The sequence below is a fragment of the Mesoplodon densirostris genome, chromosome 14 (genome assembly GCF_025265405.1).
Source record: "Mesoplodon densirostris isolate mMesDen1 chromosome 14, mMesDen1 primary haplotype, whole genome shotgun sequence".
NCBI lineage: Eukaryota > Metazoa > Chordata > Mammalia > Artiodactyla > Ziphiidae > Mesoplodon > Mesoplodon densirostris.
This window is the reverse complement of record NC_082674.1, coordinates 81,555,756-81,582,115: the sequence shown is the minus strand read 5'-3', so window position 1 is coordinate 81,582,115 and position 26,360 is coordinate 81,555,756. Positions and strand designations below refer to the sequence as shown.

The following is a 26,360-nucleotide window of genomic DNA, read 5'->3' as shown; positions in this document are numbered from 1 at the left end:
ATCATAATGATTAAAACTGTGTAATAATGAAAATAAAGAGACAACTTAAATTTGCATAGGGCCACGTGAGCTCATCTAATTCAACCCAGTACCTTATAGCAGGTAAGGAATCACTCTCTTGTTTGTAGAAATCAGGATGGAAGAAGGGAACAGGGTGGACAAAGATATGTATGCATTCTAGCACAGCCTAAGCTGGAAACCAGCCTGACAGTTGAAAAGGGTGGTGTGTGGACAGAGAAGGAACTAATATGAGACAGGAGGAGGGTGCCACAAACACCCAGCAGAATAATTTGGATTTAATGATATAAGCAATAGGCTGTTCAGAGTTCTTGAGCAGAAGGGTCTCAAGAGACAAACCATGCTTCTGCAGTTTTAGTCCAGTGGATCAGTTTAAAAATGAACAGATGCATTTTCCGTCACTGCAAGGTGTAACAACAGATAGAGATGCTGTTTGAAATAACAAATCACATTGAGATCTTATTGTTTTAGAAAAATCAAGAATTAAGTCCAACAGAAGAAATCATGATTTTTAGGCCCCCAGTAGATTTCCTTTGAGTTTTATCTGAAATCAACAAGAACAGGACAATTGATGACCTATCACAGTCAGCCATGCAATTCTCTCCACATGACACACCCTTTTAGACATTAATAGAAGCCTTGAGTCTAAGTTTCATTTCAGATGGACAGAGACAGTTTCTACCACAAAATAATTTGACAAGGGATTCCATGATTCTACACTGAGCAGCAAGAAAACACTACAGATTTTTTTCCAGTAAATCATAGTTAAGTTTAATTTTATTCAAGACATTCTTCTCAGTCTGATTAACTTTCCAAGGATCTCTGTTTAGTTAATTGGGTCATAAAGTCATCTTCTTTATCAACAAAGTAGGAATTTTAGAGCACAGTAATTGAGAAAGTTAAGTTCTCTTTTTAGGTCTTAAAGGAAGACTAATTTTTCTGATTATTTCCTCAAAGAAAGGCCTTATGGTACAAACATCCAAAGGAGAAAGCTGAGGGAATTCCCTAGTGGTCCAGTGGTTAGGACTCCTTGCTTTCACTACCAAGGACCCAGGTTCGATCCCGGGTTGGGGAAATATCCCTCAATCTGCACGGTGCCAAAAAAAAGAAAAAAATAATAACAAAGGAGGCAGCTGAAATTTGAGGCTGAATTCTGAATGCCAAGAGGTGCTGAAAAGGCAGCCATCCCTTAGGAGTAGTGGATCAACTCCTGGAACAGCTGAGCACTGAGGTTTATAGTGTGAGGAAAGAAGCACAGGAATCCAAGGAGTATATTTAGGTTTCAACCCCTTGGGGACAAACTGGAACATCTAAGGAAAATAGGATTCCAGAGAACTGGGCATAGGCCTTCTTAATTTTTGCAAAGATTTCCTTGACCCTACTGCCCCTTCTGCCTACCAACTGGATTGGGCTAGAAGGAAACCCCTGCTGATCTTCAAGAGAAGCATTTCATTAGAGTAGTGAGGAACAAGCCTAGTTTTCAGAAACTTTAAGGAGGAATAGATGGGGAGGATATGGCCATCATAAAGGAAGTTTAAGAGAAGGAAGAAGACAGGGGATTCTAAGTTAAATGGCAGCAGGGTTGAGAAAAAACTTTCTTTAAACTAAAGGGAAGCTTTCTACAAGTTAAAGAGAAGTTCTGCATATTTTTAGATGCAGAGGAAAAGTAGCCAAATGCCAGGAGAGGTAGAAAAAAGTGATATGAAACCTCTCCACCTCTGTTTGGGTGAAATCCTGAGAGATACACTCAAGGGGATAAAACGCAGTGAAGTTATGAGATTTTCAAGTTGAAGGTACAAGAGAGAACTCACCTTGTCACCACCGTGTTTTTGTTGTTGTTTATTTGCTTTCAAATAAAGTTCAGTGGTTACAAACATCATTGTGTATCAGAATCATGCAGGGAACTTGTTAAGCTAGAATCTTTGAGTCCCATACATAGAGATTCTGATTCTGTGTTGGACCCAGAAATCTGGATTCTTAAGCATCCCAAGTGATTTTGATGCTGATGATCTAATCTTTCAAAAAGACTCTCATGTGTTTGTCTGTCCTGTGCAGAGTAGAGATGTGTAGTAGAGAAAAAGGCTTAGGTTTGAGAATGAAAATCTTGAATAGGTAGGAAAATGTAAATAAAAAGGATTTCTTAGTGGCACTGAGCACCAATAAGTTAAAATTCAGTATCATGGACCACATCTGCTACCTTCTAGAAGGGCCTTTAGTAGCAGATAGATTTACACAGGGTGAGTTTTCTAGACACACACCAGGGCCACAGTGAGGTGTTTGTTCTTGCTTTTAGGTTGGTTTGATGATTGATGTTAATGAAATATCTGAAGTTAGTTACAGTTTCAAAGACAAGTTGAAATCTCCCACTTTGTAGAGAATCACCTGAAGAATGTCCTAATTATATCTTAAGCTGTTGACAAAGAAAAAAGGAAAAACATTTTAAACAGTTTCCATACACCTCACCAGCAACAGGTAATACCTGGCATTTTCCCAGATGTTTCTGGCGTGAGTCAACCAGAACACAGACAAAGAGTCCAGCAGTGGCATCGGGTAGGAGCTAAGCAAGTTGCAGTTCTTCTGTTACGGCACTAAATTGGGAGAATGGCCTTCAGACTCCCCACTCCACAGCACCATCGGCTCCCCCAGGTCCCTTGTGTGCTCACTTGAACAGCTCTTGCTTTGAGTTTGCTTTCATTCTGGTCCTGTACGCCCTAATTTTAAAAATATTTTTCTTACTCAGTGTTATTAAAACAAAAATAGAAGTTAAAACCTAAAAATGATTTTTGCCAATGGTTCGTCATTTTTTGATTAACAGACCCAAAGCATATGAGATTTTATTCCAACCCCTTAAAAAATTTACCATGCATACGTATGTAAATTTGTTTACATACAACAATTTCAGGGATTTCACAGATGACCTGAAGGCTGTGCTCAAGGGCCATGAACTCCAGGTTCAGAATGCAGAGTTAAGGACTGTAAGAGAAAATAGACGTGGGAAATAGTTGATTTTCACTGGAGTGTTCCCGTCTAAGTTCTTATTTCAAGAAGTTTTAGAGAATCAGCCCTTTCTATTCTCATTCCTTTGTTTCCCACTCCTATTCTTGCTCCTGTTTTTATCCCATTCTTGCTTTTCTTCTTTACTTGATCAATTTCTTATTATGGATGAGGTTGAAGAATACCCTTGATGAAATAAACAATTTCTCGTTAACAATTATTTTGATATGTGATAAACTGGACATTTTTAAGCTTAATCTGGGTTTTGATTCTAATCTTATCTAATTCATATTTTCTTGTTTTGATCTTTCTCATAATTCTGCCAATATTGGGTAATGTAAAACTCTTTTACACTATCATTATTGAATAGTTTCTAAAGAATCAAAGATAAATAAAAACTTATTTCCATGTAGCTTTCATAAAAATCCATAATTGATTTGTTTTTGTAAAAATCACATTACTGAAACTATCAAGCATATTACCACAGTTGTGAAATCCTTAAGAGCTATAATAAGTCCAACAGTTGTTAAAAAGCAGCTCCCTTTTCTTGAGTAATTTATTCAATCTAAAAGTAGTCTGTTAGAATTTTTTTTAATTTTTAAATAATACTTGTTTTCCAGAAATGTTATATCTTTTAAAAACAAAATAGTAATGCAATTGCTTAATTTTGTATTGAATACTGTATTCACTTGCCCCAATTTTTATTTGTTCAAAGGGTTGTGAATTATGAGAACATCAGTAAAAATGACTACTATACTATTAGCAAAAATGCAGTAACACATGTTTATAATGATGACATTGAATTTATCAAAATTGATCGATGGGAACAAGAATATCTATATCACAGAGAACTCACTAAGATTCCAGTATTTTCACTTTTCCGGAAATGGAAGGCTTTTAACCTGTGGAAGAAGAATGTCCGCTCTAAAAAAATCAGTGGATGTCGAAAATCTCTACAAAAAGATCTGTTCATTGTTAATCATGTACGTATTTATTAATCATGTTTTAAAAGAATTACTCACAGGAAAACAAAGTATTGGTATAGACTGTCCCTGAAATAGAAGATTTCATCTTTCAAGAGAATTGACAATTTTCATCCTGTTTGTCACTTAAAAGTCTGACAATCTAATGTATTTCTACATCTTTTTTTTACATCTTTATTGGAATATAATTGCTTTACAGTGTTGTCTTAGTTTCTGCTGTATAACAAAGTGAATCAGCTATATGTATATATATATCCCCGTATCCCCTCCTTCTTTCATCTCCCTCCCATTCTCCCTATCCCACCCTTCTAGATTGTCACATAGCACAGAGCTGATCTCCCTGTGCTATGCAGCTGCTTCCCACTAGCTATCTGTTTTACATTTGGTGGTGTATATATGTCCATGCCACTCTCTCACTTTGTCCCAGTTTACCCTTCACCCCCCCCTCCACTAGTGTCCTCAAATCCATTCTCTATGTCTGCATCTTTATTCTTCTACATTTTAACTAGGGTTGCAAAACACTCAAGTATAACAAGAGAGTTGCACAGGTCCCCTTTATTTAGAAGCAGCTTCAGAGGTTTGGACTCATGACCCCCTTTCTTGTTGATCAGGAAAGTTGTATATCCTTTTGAACAGAGCAGGCCAGCAAGCCCTATTACTAATTCTCATTTTTGAGACACTCTGGACTTTATGGTCCAAAATAATTTGGGGGCTTCTTTTCATGGGCCAATAATTCCCAATGTCTCATACATTTTCTTCTATCATAGATTCAGACAGTAGGGAAATTTTTAATATTTACTTTGGAGGAGGGGATTATCATGCAAAAAGAACTATTAAAGGGTGTGTGGCCACATTTAAAATCTCTACTCACTCCTTGAATTTTGACTTGCAGTAGAAGTTTTCTATTTGGCCCCTGGGAATGAGCTGTAATCACCACTACTCTCATGCTCAGTGTCCTCAGCTGTCTATTTTATGACACTGAGTCACCTCCCTCTCACATCAGAAGCTTCAAGTTTGCTTTTTACTGGTCATTTCGTTCACTTTGTATATGGTAATCTGAAAGATCATTATCAAAACATCAGTCACACAATAAAGGAACATTCAAGGAATACGGCTCACATAGGTGTTAGTGCAAAACAGATATATAAGATGTACCATCTCAGGTCCTCCATCCCATCAAGCGTTCTGGGTTGTGGAAAAGATTCTAATCCTTCTTGACATCGAACTCAACCCCTAGACCTCTAATTTCACTAAGGATCTATCAAGCATTTGAACCTATTTGACTACCTTTTTACCACCTTTCATCTTTTACCATGTCTTGGACACTATATATTTCATAAATTCATTCCTAGGTAAGTAAAATAGGTCTTCTTGCATTTAACCTGTTTCAATTCTTAAGGCTTTTTCTCTTTTTTTAATGTGCTGAGAATTGTCATTCTCTCTGCTCACTATTCATACCAATAGTGCTTTGGTCTTGACAATATTTTCTCTTTAATGTAGCCCAAGCAGACTAGAAAGTTCTCATCATTTTAATCTTAGGTTGATGTACCTAATCGAGCCATTGTGTTGGTTTAAATATCTATTTGATGCTATCATTATCCACACACTTACCACTAGTCTTATATTTACAGTGAGTTAATTAAGCGGGCTGATTCTTTTAGACTATGTTGAAGGGATAAATGTGGAGCTGTCCTTGAAATTTTTCTTTTTATGATTATTTTTAGTAACCAGCCTTATTGGCATCTGTGCCCACATTTCCTTATAACAACTTTATTGAAGTATGATTCATACAATTCATTCTTTTAAAGTATACAATTGAATGCTTTTAATATATTCATGGAATTGATCAACCATCACCACAGTCTATTTTAGAACATTCCCACCATTCCAAAAAGAGTGATTAGCATCACTCTCCATTTCTCCCCAACTCCCCCAGACCAACCCCGGCCCCAGCTCTGGACAACTACTAGTCTATGTCTTTTCTCTCTTGATGTGCCTAATCTATACATTTCATATAAATAGAACCATACAATATGTGGTCCTTTGTGACTGGCTTTTTTACTTAGCATAATATTTTGAAGGTTTAAAATGTTTTTCCTTTTTTCTTTGTCAACAGCTTAAGATATAATTAGGACATTCTTCAGGTAATTCTCTACAAAGTGGGAGATTTCAACTTGTCTTTGAAACTGTAACTAACTTCAGATATTTCATTAACATCAATCATCAAACCAACCTAAAAGCAAGAACAAACACCTCACTGTGGCCCTGGTGTGTGTCTAGAAAACTCACCCTGTGTAAATCTATCTGCTACTAAAGGCCCTTCTAGAAGGTAGCAGATGTGGTCCATGATACTGAATTTTAACTTATTGGTGCTCAGTGCCACTAAGAAATCCTTTTTATTTACATTTTCCTACCTATTCAAGATTTTCATTCTCAAACCTAAGCCTTTTCCTCTACTACACATCTCTACTCTGCACAGGACAGACAAACACATGAGAGTCTTTTTGAAAGATTAGATCATCAGCATCAAAATCACTTGGGATGCTTAAGAATCCAGATTTCTGGGTCCAACACAGAATCAGAATCTCTATGTATGGGACTCAAAGATTCTAGCTTAACAAGTTCCCTGCATGATTCTGATACACAATGATGTTTGTAACCACTGAACTTTATTTGAAAGCAAATAAACAACAACAAAAACACGGTGGTGACAAGGTGAGTTCTCTCTTGTACCTTCAACTTGAAAATCTCATAACTTCACTGCGTTTTATCCCCTTGAGTGTATCTCTCAGGATTTCACCCAAACAGAGGTGGAGAGGTTTCATATCACTTTTTTCTACCTCTCCTGGCATTTGGCTACTTTTCCTCTGCATCTAAAAATATGCAGAACTTCTCCTTAACTTGTAGAAAGCTTCCCTTTACTTAGCATAATATTTGAAGGTGACTGGCTTTTTTACTTAGCATAATATTTTGAATATTTTTTACTTAGCAAATATTTTGAAGCATAATACTTTACTTAGCATAATATTTTGAAGCATAATATTTTACTTAGCATAATATTTTGAATACAACATGCTATGTTGTACCATGACATTTCTTTTTATTAGTAAATAATATTCACTTGTATACATATATGTTTTATTTATCCATCCACCTACTGATGGATATTTGGGTTATTCCACTTTTTGGCTATTATGAATAATGCTGCTATGAACATTTGTGTACAAGTTTTAGTCTAGACATATGTTTTTATTTCTTTGGGTATATACCTAGGAGTGGAATTGCTAGGTCATTAGTAACTCTGTGTTTAACATTTTGAGGAACTGCAAAACAGTTTTCCAAAGCCACTGCACAATTTTACATTACCACCAACAGCATATGAAGGCTTCAGTTTCTCCATATTCTCACTGTTGCATCTGCATTTTTCATTATAGCTTTTCTTACTGGTTGTGAAGTGGCATTTCATTGTGGTTTTGATTTATATTACCCTGATGACTAATGATGGTGAGCATCTTTTCATGTGCCTTTTGGCCATTTGTATATATTATCTGGAGAACTGTCTATTCAGATAATTTGCCCATTTTTAATTAAGTTACCTGTATTTTACTATTGAGTTGTAAGAATTCTTTATATATTCTGGATACAAATCCCTTATCAGATATATGATTGGCAAAACTTTTCTCCCATTTTATGGGTCTTTGCACTTTCATGATGGTATCCTTTGAAGCACAAAAGTTCTTAATTTTGATGAAGTCTGTTTTGTCCATTTTTTTTCTTTTGCTGCTTGTGTTTTTGGTATAAAAATCTACTGCTTCATCTCAGGTCACAAAAATTTACCCCTATATTTTCTTCTAATAGTTCTATAGTTTTAACTCTTATATTTAGGTCTTCAATCCATCTCAAGTTAATTTTTGCTGATGGCATCAGGTATGGGTTCACCTTCATCCTGTTGCATGTGGCTGTCCAGTTGTCCCAGCACCATTTGTTGCAAAGACTATTCTTTCTGCCTTGAATTGTCCTGGCACCCTTGTCAGCAATTGCCTGTAAATGTGAGGATTTCTGCACTCTCAATTTTTTTCTGTTGATCTATATCTATCCTTATGCCAGTACCACACTAACTTGAGTACTGTAGTTTAGTAGTAAATTTTGAAATTAGGAAGTTTGACTTCCCCGTGCCTCTTGAATTTCCACATGAATTTTAAGACCAGCTTGTCAATTTCTGCAAGGAAGCTAGTTGGGATTTTGATAGGGAATGCTTTAAATCTGTAGATCAATTTAGGAAATAATTGCCATTTTAACAGCATTAACTTTTCTAGTCTATGAACATATAATCCTTTTCCATTTATTTAGATGTTCTTCAATTTCTTTCAACAATGTTTTGTAGTTTTCAAAGTATATATTTTACATTTCTTTTGTTAAATTTACTCCCAATACATATATTTATTTATTTATTTATTTATTTATTTATTTATTTATTTATTTATTTTTATTATTTTTTTTTTTTTGTGGTACGCGGGCCTCTCACTGTTTTGGCCTCTCCCATTGTGGAGCACAGGCTCCGGAAGCACAGGCTCAGCGGCCATGGCTCACGGGCCTAGCCGCTCCACAGCATGTGGGATCTTCCCAGACTGGGGCATGAACCGGTGTCCCCTGCATCGGCAGGCGGACTCTCAACCACTGCGCCACCAGGGAAGCCCTACTCCCAAATATTTTATTATTTTTGATACTATTGTAATTGTTTTCTTAAATTTCACTTTGGATTTTTCATTTTATATATATAGAATATATATGTATTATAGAGTATATATGTGTATTCTATACATATATGTGTATTCAATGCACATATATGTTCTACAATACATATAAAGAATATATCTAAATGATATATGTATAAATATATATAATTAGTGTGTATATATATATATACATACATATATATATACACACATATTCTATATAGCAATACAATTGACTTTTTTTAACATCTTTATTGGAGTATAATTGCTTTACAATGGTGTGTTAGTTTCTGCTTTATAACAAAGTAAATCAGTTATACATATACATGTTCCCATATCTCTTCCCTCTTTAAACTAATTATAACTTCCCTTTATTTGTACTTAGAAAAAATAATTAAAACACTATTTCATGTTGGTCTGAATGACTATTGGTTGTCCTGTTTTGGAAACTCCTAGAAAAGAGTCCAAGAGTGTACTATATATAACACTTAAACCAGTGTCACATATAAATAAATTTAAGTTAACTTTTTAAAAATATAATGTTATTGCTCCTCCTTTGATTAAATTAGAAGTGAGGGTGAATGACCTAGAAATAATCTTGGAACATCAAAGCCACCACCCTAAAACCCTGATTTATGATGATGGCATAGAGGAAGATTAAATTATATTATGTGACATTATTCCACAAATACTTCCACTCATTCTGCCAGCCAACAATTCAAGGTAGATTCTTAATAGAGACTGTTACCCACTGAAATTTTAAAGTTAAAATTTGTCTTTGTTCTATATCATAACCTCTTAGATCAATAGATGGGCCCATCCATTATCATGGTGACTGGACATTGTAAAGTCCTAAGGTAACACTAAGAATCTTTTAATAGCTATTAGCCAAACCTAGTGAAATTTAAGATATTGCCCCATCCTCTGTTACTTGCCCTCAATTTCATGGTTAAAAGACATGTATTCAAAATGAAAAGAAAGGAATTCAGACAAATTAAATCTGATAATTCAAAGAATACTTTCAGAGCAAAATTTCAGAATTGTCCCTTTTCAATGTATGCACTTTGTAGCTGTAGCTGAAATTAACATATAGAGCTATTTATTTTCCTTAATTACCATTCTTGCTTCCCCAATATTTTTATACTTCTAAAAGGCAAGGGTTTTTTTTACTAAATAATGATAAATTTCTATTTTCATTTAGTATTTGCGACCAGCTCTCCTTAAAATAAATGAATTGTGTTATCAATTGAGTTTTATGGGACTTTGTTATATTGAGAAATATCACACCTACACTCTGCAAGAATTTAAAGTTACACAAGCCGTATGGCTAGAAGAGGTGAGGAACTTTGTCTATAAGTTTCAAGATTTTATTTTTCCCTATTACTGATACTTTGGTACCACTAATGATGCATATTTATCAATGTCTAGGTGACAGAGCGCCTAGAAGAATTTCGAAACAAGGCCAAAGAAGTGGTCAGAAAGGCTTGTCGAGTTGCTTTGTGTGCTGCAGGATTTATGCCTGATGACTGTACATATGAACTTATTGAGGGTATGAAAGGGAAAGAACTTCAACAGATCAGAAGTGTTGGCTTTCCAAAATGTTAATTCGTTTTCATTCCACTTTTCTATTTTAAATAAGGACCCTATTTTTCAATTCTTCCAATCTTTGCTTGTTAGATTATAAATTCAATGTATATTGTAGAAGGGGATAAAACAGTAAGTACCACATCTTCCTTGCATTACCCTTGCTTGTGTATAGTATTTCTAAACTAGTTACAGAACCTTTATTTCACAAGCATTTTATAGTGGACTCGGGGCTTCTCTGCTTAAATGTACGTCCAACCTACTAGTACAGACAATAAGTTTGTTAAAATTAAGGGACTGGATGGATCTTAGAATTGGCCCCAGCTGGTAGGGACTCTAAAGGATAATTTTATGCAGGCAGAAAAGGAGGGTAAATGTGTTCCTGGAAAGAGGTGGCATGGGACAGAGATCAGATCCTGTTGAAGATGTTAGTAAGCTGTCTAGTCTTTTGTTAAGTTGAAATCCTTTGATGTGGAATTTGTTTGGATAATTGGGCTGTTTTCTGAAGTCTGAAATAGCTCATGAACCAAAGCATTTTGTCATTTTTGAATTTTACTTGTCTCTTAATCCATATTGAAAGAAATGGAGTTTTTACACAAGAATTCTTGTCTTTGTGTCTTCTGTTGTTCTTAGGTCACTGTAAAATGCCAGAAAGTGGAAGTCTCATTGAGTTGGCTACTTCTGGAGACTCCAAGAAAATGACATACACAGAGCAGGCCAGCAAAAGGAATCACTGCATGAGGCTAACATGGTAAATTGTTATTATTTCTTTCACGAAAAACTAGAGCATTCATCCTTCTCAAGTTTCATTAAAGTTAAAGCCATCATCACAGGATTCACTAGTGATAAGGGATTTGGAGGACACAGTAACCTGAATGCAGGCTCCAGAAGCCTGCCCTTCCAGCTGCCAACTAGCAAAGCAGCCAGAGAAGGTGGAGGGCATGTCCAAGGCTAAGATCTCCTCTTTGATCCCTAAGGCTTTGTTTCCCTCTAGACCAGTCAGGAGCACTAGGCAGGCTGTAGTAAGGAGAAGTCAGGCACACAGAGATTTGTGGGCCTCCTTGAGTGGATCTGGAGGGTCTTCTCCACCTGTCTGGTCCCTAAAGAGCTACAGGCAGCTGTGTGGCCACACAAAGTTCCACCCTCTTCCTAAGGCAGGTTGCCACGGGGAGACCAGGGAAGAAAGTCCACCTTCCGGGATCTCACCAGGACCTTCCACCTGCTTACCCAACTGGGTCTTGCCCTTGTCACAGAGTTTGGATTCCACGTCATTCTAAAACCTCATCACTGCAACTAACTCTTGCAAACAAAATCACCAAACATTATCGGAAGAGTTGTATGTGGCACTAGAAAACATTGATGACTGTTACTCCGTGCTCACTAACTTGGTCCACATTTTACAACCATTTAATAAATCTTAATTGTGCCCCAGTTTATATGTGAGATAATCTGGTAATAATGTCTGTATTGCAACATAAGGCAGTGAAGCAGTCCTGAGGCCACTATCATAGGCTAGAGACCCCTCAGGCTCCATTTAAGCAGCATAAAAAGTTATTTCAAATACCTTGCTGACTCAGTTTACATTCTAAGCACTCAAGTAGGGAAACATTAAATTTTCATCTTTGGGTTAGCAATTGCTCTCAAACAATATTTATTCAATAGCAAAGATTTTATTACCATTAGAATGTAAGTCACAGATATATATATTTACTGATTTCTTCTTTAAAGCATCTTTTTAAAAAATCTTATGGCCCCTAATGAGCTATGTGCTTTCTTTCATAACTATATTGCTCATTAAATATTCTACTGAATGGTTAGAATGCCTAGCTAAATTGATGCTATATGTTTGAGTATATTAGTGTTTTAAAGTGAAGAATGTCTAAGAACAACTGTTCTGGACAATTAATCTCTGATATTGTAATATAAATGGAAGGTCAAAGAGAAATTATGATATTTAAAATTTTAAATATTTTCATTAGAGTCACTTTCAAAAGTAGGTAGTAAGTATAGAAAACTGAAGCAGTATTGTTTTTCTTTTTTTTATATTTCAATACTTTAATCTACAGTTACATTATTTCACTTTTGTCAACTGTTCCAATAATGTCCTTTAAGACATTTTTTTTTCTCTCCAAGAAATGATACAGTGCAAGATCATGTAGTTGTCATGTCTCTAATCTCCTTAACCAACACTTTTTAGCTTTTCTTTGTCTTTCATGGTAGTGAGATTTTTGAAGAATACAGGCCAGTTGTTTTTTCAGATGCTCCTCAATTTGGATTTACCTACTAAAAACAGTTAGGATTTGTTTGCTGTTTTTACCCCTAGACTGAGAGCATATAGTGAAAGTATTTGGATTACTCTCTGCCCTGCCCAGTTTGGTTATGTTGGACATTTGAAATACAGTTAATTGGATTGATTTGGTTTGTTTGCATTTAGTTTAATGTTGTTTTCCCCCATCCTTGTTGGTTTACTTTTATGTTACTGAATATGTAGAATATCAGGATGACTTCAAAAGTCAAAACTATACCAAAAGGCATTACTCAGAGACGTGTTCAGTCCCCTGTCTTTATATCCAGCTCTAGGCAACCAAGATTTGATTTCTTTCCCTATAGTGTTTGCCTTTTCCAAAATGTCATATGAACAGATCTATATAATATATAGTCTCTTGTGTCTTTTACTTAGCATGCTTTTGAGATTCATCCACATTCCATATCAGGAGTTCATCCTTTTTTAGGTATTATTTTCTTTGTTTCTTGCCATAACTTGGTGGATGCTGTTGTCCTCATTTTACAGATGACAAAACGATGCACAGATTAGTTAAATAAGCCCAAGTTCATACAGGGAGAGTAGAGCCTGTATTTGAACTCTGGCAGTTTGATTTTTTTTTTAATTTTGAGATAATCATAGATTTGCAAGAAATTGCAAAGTGCAGAGAGGTCCTGTGTACTCTTCACTTAGTTTCCCTCAGTGGTTACATCTTACATAACTATAAATACAATATAAAAACCAGAAGATTGACATTGTATGGTGTACAGTGTATCATTTTATCACATGTGTAGATTTGTGTAACTACCACCACAATCAAGATACAAAACTATTCTATCACTGTAAATATTTCCCTCATGCTACCCCTTTATAGTCACACCCACTCCTTCCCCCACCACCATCCCTAATCTTTTTTTTTTTTACATCTTTATTGGAGTATAATTGCTTTATAATTGTGTGTTAGTTTCTGCTGTATCACAAAGTGAATCAGCTATATGTATACATACATCCCCATATCCCCTCCCTCTTGCGTCTCCCTCCCATCCTCCCTATCCCACCCCTCTAGGTGGTCACAAAGCACTGAGCTGATCTTCCTGTGCTATGTGGCTGCTTCCCACTAGCTATCTATTTTACATTTGGTAGTGTATATATGTCCATGCCACTCTCTCACTTCATCCCAGCTTACCCTTCCCCCTCCCCGTGGCCTCAAGTCCATTCTCTACGGCTGTGTCTTTATTCCTGTCCTGCCTCTAGGTTCTTCAGAACCTTTTCTTCATTTGTTTGTTAGATTCCATATATATGTATATGGTGTTTGTTTTTCTCTTTCTGGCTTACTTCACTTTGTATGACAGACTCGAGGTCCATCCACCTCACGACAAATAACTCAATTTTGTTTCTTTTTATGGCTGAGTAATATTCCATTGTATATATATGCCACATCTTCTTTATCCATTTGTCTGTCAGTGGGCATTTAGGTTGCTTTCATGTCCTGGCTATTGTAAATAGTGCTGCAATGAACAATAGTGTACATGACTCTTTTTGAATTGTGGTTTTCTCCAGGTATATGCCCAGTAGTGGGATTGCTGGGTTGTATGGTAGCTCTATTAGTTTTTTAAGGAACCTCCATACTGTTCTCCATAGTGGCTGTATCAATTTACATTCCCACCAACAGTGCAAGAGTATTCCCTTTTCTCCACACCCTCTCCAGCATTTATTGTTTGTAGACTTTTTGATGATGGCCATTCTGACTGATGTGAGGTGATACCTCATTGTAGTTTTGATTTGCATTTCTCTAGTGATTAGTGATGTTGAGCATCCTTTCATGTGTTTGTTGGCCATCTGTATGTCTTCTTTGGAGAAATGTCTATTTAGGTCTTCTGCCCATTTTTGGATTGGGTTGTTTGTTTGTTTTGATATTGATCTGCTTGTATATTTTGGAGATTGATCCTTTGTCAGTTGCTTCATTTGCAAATATTTTCTCCCATTCTGAGGGTAGTACTTTTTTTTCTTTTCAAGCTTTATTCGTCTAAATGACTATCTAATTGAGAACACAATGCATGTCCTAACAGTAAATTCTGCTAGCTCCCTTTTGAATTATCTCACTGACAAGTTAAAACGGACACCTTCAGCAGATGTCATTCAGAAATGGATTACAGAAGAGAAGCCTGAAGTCGCTGATAAAAAGGTATATTCAGACACAATTAAGAAAATTCATTGGTCAACATTTATTGAGGAGTGCTTACTATGCACTGTGAATTATGCTATTTTCTGTGTACTGGAAAAATAGGAGAAATGCTTAGAGGATTTCACAGTATAATCAGAGTCTACCATACACACATGAAATGACAGAATGAAAATCAGCATATCAGCAAGTATCTAATAGCAGAGAAAGCATCCATTGTGCTGAATATTGCAGTCTCTCTCACAGGCACTTGCTAAAGGTTCCTCATGTGTTCACTCAATAAATATTCCTTAAGTATCTACTATGTACCAATCCCTATGCTTGGTATTAGGTACACAGTGATGAAAAGCATAGATAGAATACTTGCCCCCAAGAAGCTTACAGTCCAGGGGTCATCGTGAGCATGAACTGGCAGAGAGAAGCAGGGAAGGTGGTATAAATGAAAGAGATAAACAATGGTTTAGAGGTGAGAAGGAGCAAATCATGGGAACAAACCTTTGTGCTTTCAGTGAATAACCTCTTAGGAGGATGTTGATCTTAGAAACACAGAGTAATGTGAGATATTTGAGATTAAATAGTACAAATTTGTGCATTCTAACATAGCTTATCTGATAACCCAGTAAGCTTTTCCCCAGCTCCATCCATGACACATACCTAAAAACTTAGCAAAACATGCATATCTGGTTTCATCAAGCTTCCTACCTTCATATCTCTGCATCCCCCCAGGAGACCCAATATGCAGTTTCAAGGCCTGTCACTCTTTGCCATAGTTTTCCTTCTCTCCAAAAGTTTAATTTTAACTGCATACTCCTTTTCATTACTTTCTCTCCTTCCCTATTCTCAATTCCTTTTTTTCCTCAATACTACCACATTTTGAAAGTAACATTTATCTTTCTAATTATAAAAGTAATGTATGCTAAGTGCAGAAAATTTGAAAAACACAGAAGTATACAAAGGAAAGCATCCTCTGCTATACCAAGTTAACTATTTCCAAGGGGGAAAGAAAAGAATCATACTTTACTTTCTGCTTTATCACCTACTTTTTCCACTTAGCAATGTATTATGAAAAATCCCCCAAGTCAATATGTATTTTTTCCATATAACATTCTCACATAAAAATGTATTATACATCTTGTAAATAATTTTCTATTATTGATCACTTTCTCACTAGTCCAAATAATGCTGCAAAGAATATCTTTGCCTATACATTTTTCATACATCTCTGATTCTTCCCCATAGAAGAAATTCCTAGATGTGGAATTGTTGGATCAGAAATATGCTCACTTGTTAAGGCTTTTGAAACTGATGCATAACTTTCTAGAAAGTTTTGTGTCATTTTACAATCTTCCTAGAAATGTTTGAGAAGGAGCCTTTGGCCATATGCACACTAGATATTATCATTTATTTCAATCTTTGTCCATCTGATGGATGTAAAGTAATATGTCACTACCTTTAAAAATTATATTCCTTTAACTGCCACCACAGTACAGGGATAAGAGGATAGGTCTCATGATGAGAAAGACCTGGGTGTCAGTTCTGATCTGCCACTTACAAACCAGTGTGTCCTTGATGAAATGTCTTACCTTCTCCAGATCATAATTTTCTCATGGGAATAAAAATGATACCTGCTACATATGATTGGTGTGGGATTTACATGAATAGTTAGCACTGCCTGGCACACAGTAAATACTCAATAAATGTTACTGAATAAACTATTTATATCTTGAGGAAGAGAAGGAGGAGGATGTTGATTGATATTTCCTTTAAAATATGTCAGATTATGCCCTTTGCCCATTTTTCTATTTAAATATCTTTCTATTTAATATCAATTATGATGTTATTAGTATATATTTCTATTGACTATATCAAGTATATTTGTATTTAAATATAACCAACCTTCTATCTGCATTACTATATACATTACTGATATATTTTTCCAGTTTGTTGTTTGCCTTTCCACTTTGTTGATAGTGTTTTTACAAGGAGAGAAGTTTTACACTGTCATGTAGTCTTTCCATATTTGCCTTTATTTTTTAATTTCTATGGTAGTATTCTTTGAAAGACATGCCAACATTATAACATCAGCTAATTGTGTAAGCTTAAGTTTATGTGCCTTCTGTAATACAGCGTTTTTTTTTATTTTAGACCTTGGTACTTATATCTTTATAACACTGCAGAAGTGTTCATTTCAGGGGGCCCCCGTGTTTGAGAAGCAGGAAGAAGATGAATCTCTCATTCCCATGTTTGTCACAGAACTGATTTTGACAGTCCAGTCACTGCTCTTTGAGCCTCCTTTGGAAGATTTTCTGGTATGTGTTTCCTCATATAACATCCATGTATAAATACCTTTTTGGAAAATTAAGCAACTGTTCTACTGTCACATGATTGGCAGGGTTGCTATTGTCCCTTCTCCAAAATGATCGTAAGGAAAAGACAAAGCATTGTTCTGCACACGGCATGGCATCTGCATTAAAGTTTAGCATATTTTCTTTAACTTGAGACAGACTAGGGGCTTAGTAGGGTACACCACCAAGAAAACATATGCTATACAAAATGTAAAATTGACTAGAGGCATCCCTCCAAGAAATCACTGTGTTGTAAGTACCATTTTTGAAATCTTTTAAAGTATGTTGCATCTGAGTGTTGTTTTGGTATCTACTGCTGTGCAGCAAATTACCACCTATTTGGCAGCTTATAGCAACAGCCATTTATTACTTCAGTCTCGTGGGTCAGAGATCTGGGCACTGCTTAGCTTCTTCTCCGCTTCAGGGCCTCTCCATGCAGGCTGCCCTTCAGGTATTGTCTGGGCTGAGGTCTCCTTAGAGGCTTGAATGGAGAAGGATCCACTTCCAAGTTCCCTCAGGTTGTTGAAAAAATTCATCTCTAAGCAGCTATGGGATTGAAGTCCCTGGTTTCTTGAGGGAAGTCCAGTGGGCACAACCCTTAGATCCTAGGAACCACCTATAGTTCCTATAGTTCATGCGGCCAACTCTATAAGCAGTTTACAATATGGGTGTTTGATTCTTCAAGACCAGCTGGAGAATATCCTTTGAGAAGGGCCCAATCCCTCTTTTAAGGGCTTTCACTTGATTCAGACAGGTCTACCCTGGATAATCACCTTTTGGACTAACTCAAAGTCAACCTAATTATATCTGCAAAGTCCCTTCAGCTTTCCCTGTAATATAACATAATCATGGCTGTGGCATCCCATCACATTCGCAGATCCCCCCATACTCAAGAGGAGGGAATTATACAGGGCATGTAAACCAGGGAGAGGGGATCTTGGGAGCCATCTTAGAGTCCTGCCTTCCCCACTTGGGTACAGGCATAGATTAATAAACCAATCAGAGTCTATATTTTCTGCCCTTAGCTGTGTATTGTGGTACAGAAGTACTAGTAGTCAGGATCTCTAGATTCTAGTCTTGACTCAGAATCTCTAGAGTCTAGTCTTGACTTTACTCCTATGGGGAAACCACTTACCTCTCTGGGGATCAGTTTATGCATCTGTGAGATGAGGTGGCAGATGAGTTTTAAGGTTGCTTCCTCTTCCAGCAGTCTATGACTCCATAATTTATCAGATCATCAGGCTATTTTAGGTTATTTACAAGGACAAGCAGACTGCTGATTCCCTGTGGTTGGACCTTCATTCAGGAGCTCCCACTCAGAGAGGCACTGGGCTCTCATGTCCCTTCTGGGCCAGAAGGCTCTTGGCCTTCACGTGGAAGGCAGAGGTTTCTGTGCAGCAGATGATGCAAGAAAGCTCTCTCCAGCAAGAAGCTGGTTATTCTCCTTAATCCCCAAGTGACAAGCCTTGAAAGCCTTAACATTCTCTGTATTTCCTGTTGTAGGGTCCAACTCCCCACAAGGGTGTTTTTAATTCCTACCCATGAAGTCATAGGCCAAGCATGTTCATGTGTTCACACCACACATAAAATTTTGCTTCATGTAATCCCAAATTAGCCAAGGGCAGTATAAACTGCCATGAGTGGATCACTCATGAATTTTCTATTTTTTCTCACTCTTATTTTGGTCATTAGTCTTAACATTTCAAGCACACATACACACATACAGCTTCATCTAAAGGAAAATTATATACCTAAATCTTGACATCTGACATTGTTCTTTCTTGGGTTAACTATGGTTTCCTAATAATTGATCCAACATACATTTTCCAGTTCGTTTCTTTCCTATTGTGTTTGATAGACCTCCCGTGGCATATGACTCTATTTACTGCTCCCGCCTCTGGAAACAGACTCCCCCTTGGTTTAATTTCTCATGGTTTTACTCCTGTGCCAACATTTTTTCCTTTTCAGTACTCTATTTTGGAGTCACTTTTTTTGTCTGACCTTTGACTGTTGCGATCCTGAAAGGCTCCCTCCTCTTCACATTTTTTATGTTCCTCTGGGGGCTTGTGTCTGTGCCTGTTGTTCCAACTACCACTTCTAGAATGGTGACTTTAAATAAATATTTCCATCGTGTACTTTTATTCTAGACTTGAGACTTGGAGTCATCTGGAAATCTCCACAATTCACTCCAACTCACCAAAATAAATTGAACTTATCAACTTCTTCCAAAACTTGCTCCTCATTCCATATCTCCATTTCAATGAAAGGCAGTATCCACATGCCCAAACCAGCAATCCAGGAGTCAACCTAGATCCTCCCTTACCTCTTTGAGATCAAGGCAGCGAGTCCTGTGTGTTGACCTTAGTTACACCTCCCCTCAATGAGAACCTCATCACCTCTTACCTGGCCTGCTGTGATAGTCTCGTCTGACCTGCCTGCCCCTCTTCCTTCTAGTCCATTTTCTACATTGCTGACTGCAAGATTATTTCATATGCAAATCTGATCATGTCACTTAAAATTAAATTTCTTCATTGTCTATAGGATGCTCTGTGAGATGTTGATAGGCATTCTAGGAGAAAAGGGTTTGTGATATGCATTTGCATATTAAAAAATAGGGAAAATCCTGTTTAACCTGAGATTTCTTCCCAAACTTATGTGACATTGGGACCCTTTTAACTCAGGGTAGTCCATGATCACAATCTGGGGAATGCCAGACCACCGGCTAACACTGGAACCCAACATCACTCACAGGGCCTTTCAAGAAGGGGCCGACTGCATCATGACTGCATTTTTCCACACTGACACTTATGCTCCAGCACCCAGACCTGCCAGCCCCCCTTGGGCCTCTCACATATAATGACTTACAAGGACTGTACTCCCATCTTGTATACTTGACAAGCTCCTGCTCGTCTTTTAAGACTCTTCTCAAGAAGTACCTTTATATCATTTAGATATATATTATTATAAATTATAAATTAATTCGTGCTCATCAAACTTGAAAAACACAGAAAAAGATTATTAAAATCATCTGTAATACCATGTGTCAGAAATAGAAACAACCTTTTAACATTTTTATACTTTTTTTCCAATCTTGTTTTAGTACATACTGATATACCAGCACACCTAACTTACCATGAGAGTTTACACATACATTTTTAAAATGGGATGTTATACACCAGTTTCATCCTGCTCTTTTTTTAACTTAAGATTACATTATAAGCTTTTTCCCATGTCATTAATCAATCTTTGAAGAGATGCCTAATTTCCATTCATATAAATGTACCATAACAACCATTCTTCTATTTTTGAACACTAATTAATTTTTATTATAATTAATGCTTCAGTGAGTGCCCTTCCACATGAATCATTGTTTACATATCTAATTTTTTCTCTTAGGATTGATATCTAGGATGGAAATTACTGCTCAAAGAATATTAACTTTTAACCCACCTTTTGAACTTTCCCTGATTCTCTTAGGCATACTTTGGCCTTCATTCCCTTATGACTTTTCTGTGTTTTGTTCATGTTTCAAATGAATGTAATATATTCATCTTAATGTGTTGCAACTTTTTGCTTATCTACCTCTCTTTCAATTAGAAAACATATTTCCTGAAGACAGGGGCTGTGTCTTCTAATTTGTCATATATTCAGAGTCAACGCAGTACCTGTCATTGTTGAATGAGTTATTCTTATTTATTTTAGCAGTTTAGAAAATTCAAAACTTTTTATAAATATAACCATGTGTGTGTTTACATTTATGTTTGTGCTTTTCTCTCCAACAGGATGGTATTTCAGGCGCAATTAATCATTTCCAAAACACTGTGTTATCAGTTCCTAATCTTGTGCCTGATTCATATTTTGATGCTTTTACCAGCCCTTACATTAACAACAAATTGGAAGAAAAAACTTGTGGATTTGGTCCAAGCTTATCAGCAATATTTGATGATGATAAGAATTTTCACACAATTATCTTTCAAATTAAGGTATACTTTCTTTTACTAAAACTATTTTTATAATATTTTTGATTTTTAAGAAACTGGGTAATATATTTTCTTCCTGTCTTATCTTTAGATTAAATGCTACTTAATCTCTAAATGCTAAAGTGATTTGTTTTAAGTCCTGGTAGATTAGAGCACTGATTATAAGAAAGAGACTTAAAAGTACAAGCTTTTCAAAATGGTATCACTTTTTGGGGGGGGGGAATAAGGTTAAAAAGGAGGAAGAGACGTTATCTGAACATTGGGTGGTACAGGGAAAATAGAGCAACTGGTGAAAATTTAAGGCCCTGCAAGACAAAAAGAACCAGAAAACCAGAATACAACCCACTCTTTCCCCACAACCAAAAACTAAAATAAAATCATCTGCACATTGCTCTACTGACAAAAGAGAATGCCCTTGAATTATAAATTTTGTAAATCACTCAAATCCATGAGCTGAAGAAATTAAAATATATTAAATACCTGAGAAGGTACAATAAGGAGAAAATAGAAAGTGAAGATTAAAATATTCCTTCTCTTCTCTCCCAAAAAAACATGAAACAAAAGCTGCACTATAAACTAAAGTAAATAGCCTCAACATTAAATCAAAAAAATTCAAACTTTAAAATAAAAATGGAATTTTTTTAAAATGACAAAATTATCTCAGAAATCAAGATTAAATTGCATCATGCTGGAGAGAATAACCTGAAATGAAAATGTAATAATGGGTGTAAAGGCAGGAAAACAATCAGGAGAATGAAAATAAGCTAGAGATAGAAGTAAAAATGGTCAGAGAGAAAATAATTGAAATAGAAAACAGGCAAAGAAGAAATAACATACGTATAATTGGAGTGTCTGAAGGAGAAAAACAAAACAAAGGGTAGAACAAACACATAACTATAGTCCAAGAAAGAAAATGTGAATCTATATATTGAAAGGGCCCACAAAGTGCCTTGGAAAATTGACCTAGGACAATCAACTCTGAGATACATCCTTTTAAAACTATTAGCTTTTAAAGCTAAAGAAAAATTCCTCCAGGTCTCACAGCACAATGAAAATAACTTACAAAAGTAAGAGAATTAGACTAGCATCAGGCTTCTCAAAAACAACGTATAAAGAAAGGCAATGATGGAACGGATTTTTTAATGAAACTCAAGAGCAGACAATGCGAATCAATAATTTTTATCTAACCAAGTTAGTCCTTCAAATATCAAGGCTATAGAAAAATAGTTTTAAAGAGACAAGGGCCTAGGGTTTTGGGTGCTGATCAGGATTTTTTCGGAAATTGGGATGAGTTTCATCCAACCAAGTGATAACTTGGCAAAAGGACTGATCTTCCTATTTCTGGATCCACATGTAAGGAGCTTGGAAGTTGCCACTCTATTCTTACAAGTAAAACACTGAACACACTGACTGAACAGACTGCTATAGGATCTGTAATAGAGGGGAGGATACAGGGGAAACCACAGCCCTCAAGATTGGAGAGACAGAGAGATGAAAACAGGGAGTCATGGCTTCTGAGAGCAGAGACTATGAGCAGAAACCTCAGTGAGAACAAGTGCCAGACAGGAAAACCTGAACTGTAATTGATGAATTGCTGGAGGCTCAGTGTGAACAACTCTGAGAGTTAAAAACTCCAGGGGCCCAGTTATAGGGAACCCCTACACTATTATGAAATTTACCTGCAAGAACTCAACCAGATTCTCACAGTAAATATTAGAGAAAAATTCTCTCATGCTTCCAGCAGGGAAAGGGGAAAAGGAATAATTTGAAATATGTCGGAGCACCCTCTTCTCAACAAGGCCTACCCTCAGAGGAAACTAGTTAACCAGAGCCTAATTTGCTAGTGTATTATCTGATCCTAACTTACCTGGGGGAGGGGAAATACACAACTCCAGCCCACTCCAGCCATCTGTCCCACCTAAGGAGAGAGAAAAAAAAAGTGAGAAATATTTATGAAGTTCGCAGTTCAGAGGCATTGGCTCACTAAAAAACTGAGACCTAATCAAAGGACTATAGAATATATCCCCTCCCCTGACACATACCATCCGCTTCCTAAGGACCTATTAACAGCAGTTCCTTTTACCAAATACATCATGTCCAATTATCAAAAAAAAAGTTACAAGGCACATTAATAAGGGGAAAAATTTAGAATACAGAGCAAGTATCAGACCCAGACATGGCAGGGATATTGGAAATATCAGACGCAGAGTTTAAAACAACTATGATTAATATGCTAAGGGCTCCAATGGATAAGATAAACAGCATGCAAGAACAGATGGGCAATGTAAGCAGAGAGACGGAAATCCTAAGAAAGAACCAAAAAGAAGTGCTAGAGGTAAAAAACAAAACAAAACATAACAGAAATGAATAATGCCTTTGATGAGCTTGTTAGTAGACTAGACACAGCTGAGGAAAGAATCTCTGAGCCACAGAATATATCAATAGAGTCCTAAAAACCAAAAAGCAAAGAGAACAAAGACTGAAAAAAAAAACAGAACAGACTATCCAAGAACTGTAGGACAACTTCAAAAGGTGTAACATATGTGTAATGGGAATACTGTATGATTCCAGCTATATGACATTCTGAAAAAGGCAAAAACATGGAGGTTTTTGCTTCCTGGTCAGTGGTTACCAGGGGGTTGAGGGTGGAGGAGTGAAGAGGCAAAACACTGATTTTTAGGACAGTGAAAACACTCTGTATAATTCCATAATGATGGATAAATATCATTATATATTTGTCCAAACCCATAGAATGTTCCATACCAAGAGTGAACCATAATGTAAACAATGGATTTTGGGTGATTATGATGTGTCAATGTAGGCTCATCATTTGTAACAAATATACCACCCTGGTAGGGGACGTTTAGTCTTTCTTTAGAAAGACTGAAAATGAAGTGGTGCTCAGTGGTATAGAGACAAATGTAAACGATAAGAAAGCAAGATTTGTGATCCTATGAGTCAGAGCTATAAATTTCTATGCAACAAGTATATATACAGGAAACACTTGCAAAAGGCAAAGAGATGCAATGAGACACAAATGGAACATAAATAGAAACACTGTGAATAGAAGACTTTAACATGCAACTCTCATCATAAGGCAGGTCAAATAGGAAAAAAATAAATAAGGGTATAGAAGTCCTAACTAACATAATCGATGACAAATAACAAGGAAATAACCATTTAAACAGAAAAATAAATGAGGGATTACCTTGCAGACATTTATCCAAATAAATTTGAAAACCTAGATTAAATAGATAGTATTCTTAGGGAAACATGGTAATCTAAATCAACCACATTAAAAATAGAAAGCTTACCAATCTCCACAGAAGAAATAGAGGAAGTTATCAAAAAAATACCTTGTAAAAAGCACCAGGCCCAGATGGTTTCACAGGGGAATTTTATCAACTCTCCAAAGACCAGATATTCACAATAGCACATAAATTGTTCTAGAATACTGAAAATGCTTGGTGGAAAAAACTTCATTGTAGTAACAACAAAGCAGGTAATGTGTAATATTTAAGAATAAACCTAATAAGAAATGTTTAAAAAAACCTATATAAGGATATCTTTTTAAGTTTTCTTAAAGGCTTCTGGAAGACACAAAAATAGACTTAAAGAAATATTCTTAGATGGAATGACTCAACATAATAGATATCTGTTCTCCCTAGGTTAATCTATAAATTTAACACAATGCCAATAAAAATACTAATAAGCTTTATCATAGAGCATAAGTTTATAGTAAAGCCTATATGTAATAATAGACATGCATAGAAGCTAGGAAAACCCTAAAAAAGAAAAACTATTTAGGGTATTATTCTTACCAAGTATTAAATATAAACTCTATAACTAAAAGATTGTGATATTGGCTATCAGACCAGTGGAACAGAATAGAAAATCCAGAAATACACCTAAGTACACATGAAAATTTATTAAATAAAAAACATGGTATTTCAAATCACTGAGATGTATTTGGACTTTTCATAAATAGTGTTGAGATAACTGATTAACCTTTGGGACAAAGTTAAAGTTAGATACATATCTCACATTGTATATAAAAATAACTGAATCAGAGATCTAAAAATTTATTTAAATCATACAAGTTCTAGAAGAAAACATGGGTGAATTCTTCTATAATCTTGTTCATAAAGAAAGGTTATCTAGCTATGACTCAAAATCCAGATGCAATAATGGCAAAAATTGATAAATTTGATGGCATAAAGTTTTTTAAAACTTTGCAAGGCAAAAAATATATAAGCAAAGTAAAAATACAATTACAAACTGGGAGAATCTATTTGCAGCATATAAATCACAGCTAAGGGCTAATATTTTTATACATGAAGAACTCTTGCCAATGGGGAGCAGGGAGGAGACCAAAACTAGGTAGGAAAATGGTCGAAACATATGATAGAAAACTCACCAAAAACAAGAACCTAGACACATGAAAACATATTCTACCTCACTTATAAGAGAAATGCAAATGGAAACAAAATTGAGGTAGCATGTCTCAACTATCAGATTAGCAAAATTAAAAAGTATGACAAAACATTCCATTGGCTAGCCTATGATAAACAAATTCTCTTCACACTTTGCATTTGAGAACGCAAATGATGGAGAATTTTACAATATATAACAAAACTACATGTTATGTATTTACCATTTGATCCAGCAATTCCACCTTTAAATATGTACCCAGAAGATGCATGCCCAACAATAGAAAAGTACATATGCACTAGATTTTGTTAACATTATTATTTTTATAAAATATCAGAAACTCCCAAAATACATAGGATGAACTATGGTACATTTTCACAGAGGAGGACTATGCAGCTGAACAAAATAATATGGAAAATATCTACCAACTAATATGGAGTGATTTCCAGGATACGTTGTTAGGTGAAAAAAAGCAAAGTAGAAAAGAATATCTATAGTGTGGTACTTTTTATGTCAGAAAATAGGGAGGGAGAAGAGATAAACCAGAAACTAAGGAAATTTGTTACCTAGAGGAGACAGTGGGAATGGTGTAGACAGGATGGTGGGTATGGAGTAGAAAATAAGGGAAGAGTCACACTTAATTCTGAGTATACTTTTTAATATAGCACTTAAAAATCAATAAGAATGGGGAAACAAAACCCTAAAATAGAATACAATGAAAACAAAAGAACTAGACTATATTTCAAATGAATAACATAACCACTCTGCAAGGAAGGGAAAAAAAAACTAAACCAAGTAACTTTTAAACACACTACTTTGCCCATATACCCTTAAGCTAAAGACC

The 26,360-nt window shown here is 35.8% G+C and overlaps 1 protein-coding gene across 1 annotated transcript in view; it reads left to right on the top strand.

Moving 5' to 3' along the window:
• The window catches only part of DNAH6 (dynein axonemal heavy chain 6), a 268,777-nt gene that overhangs the window by 32,135 nt on the left and 210,282 nt on the right, over window positions 1-26,360 (top strand). Inside the window, exons 5-11 of the mRNA XM_060116917.1 lie at window positions 3,728-3,995; window positions 9,933-10,067; window positions 10,160-10,280; window positions 10,949-11,066; window positions 14,595-14,763; window positions 16,953-17,069; window positions 20,888-21,088. Of these exons, the coding sequence (XP_059972900.1) occupies window positions 3,728-3,995; window positions 9,933-10,067; window positions 10,160-10,280; window positions 10,949-11,066; window positions 14,595-14,763; window positions 16,953-17,069; window positions 20,888-21,088 (1,129 nt within the window). The remainder of the gene's footprint in view (window positions 1-3,727; window positions 3,996-9,932; window positions 10,068-10,159; window positions 10,281-10,948; window positions 11,067-14,594; window positions 14,764-16,952; window positions 17,070-20,887; window positions 21,089-26,360) is intronic.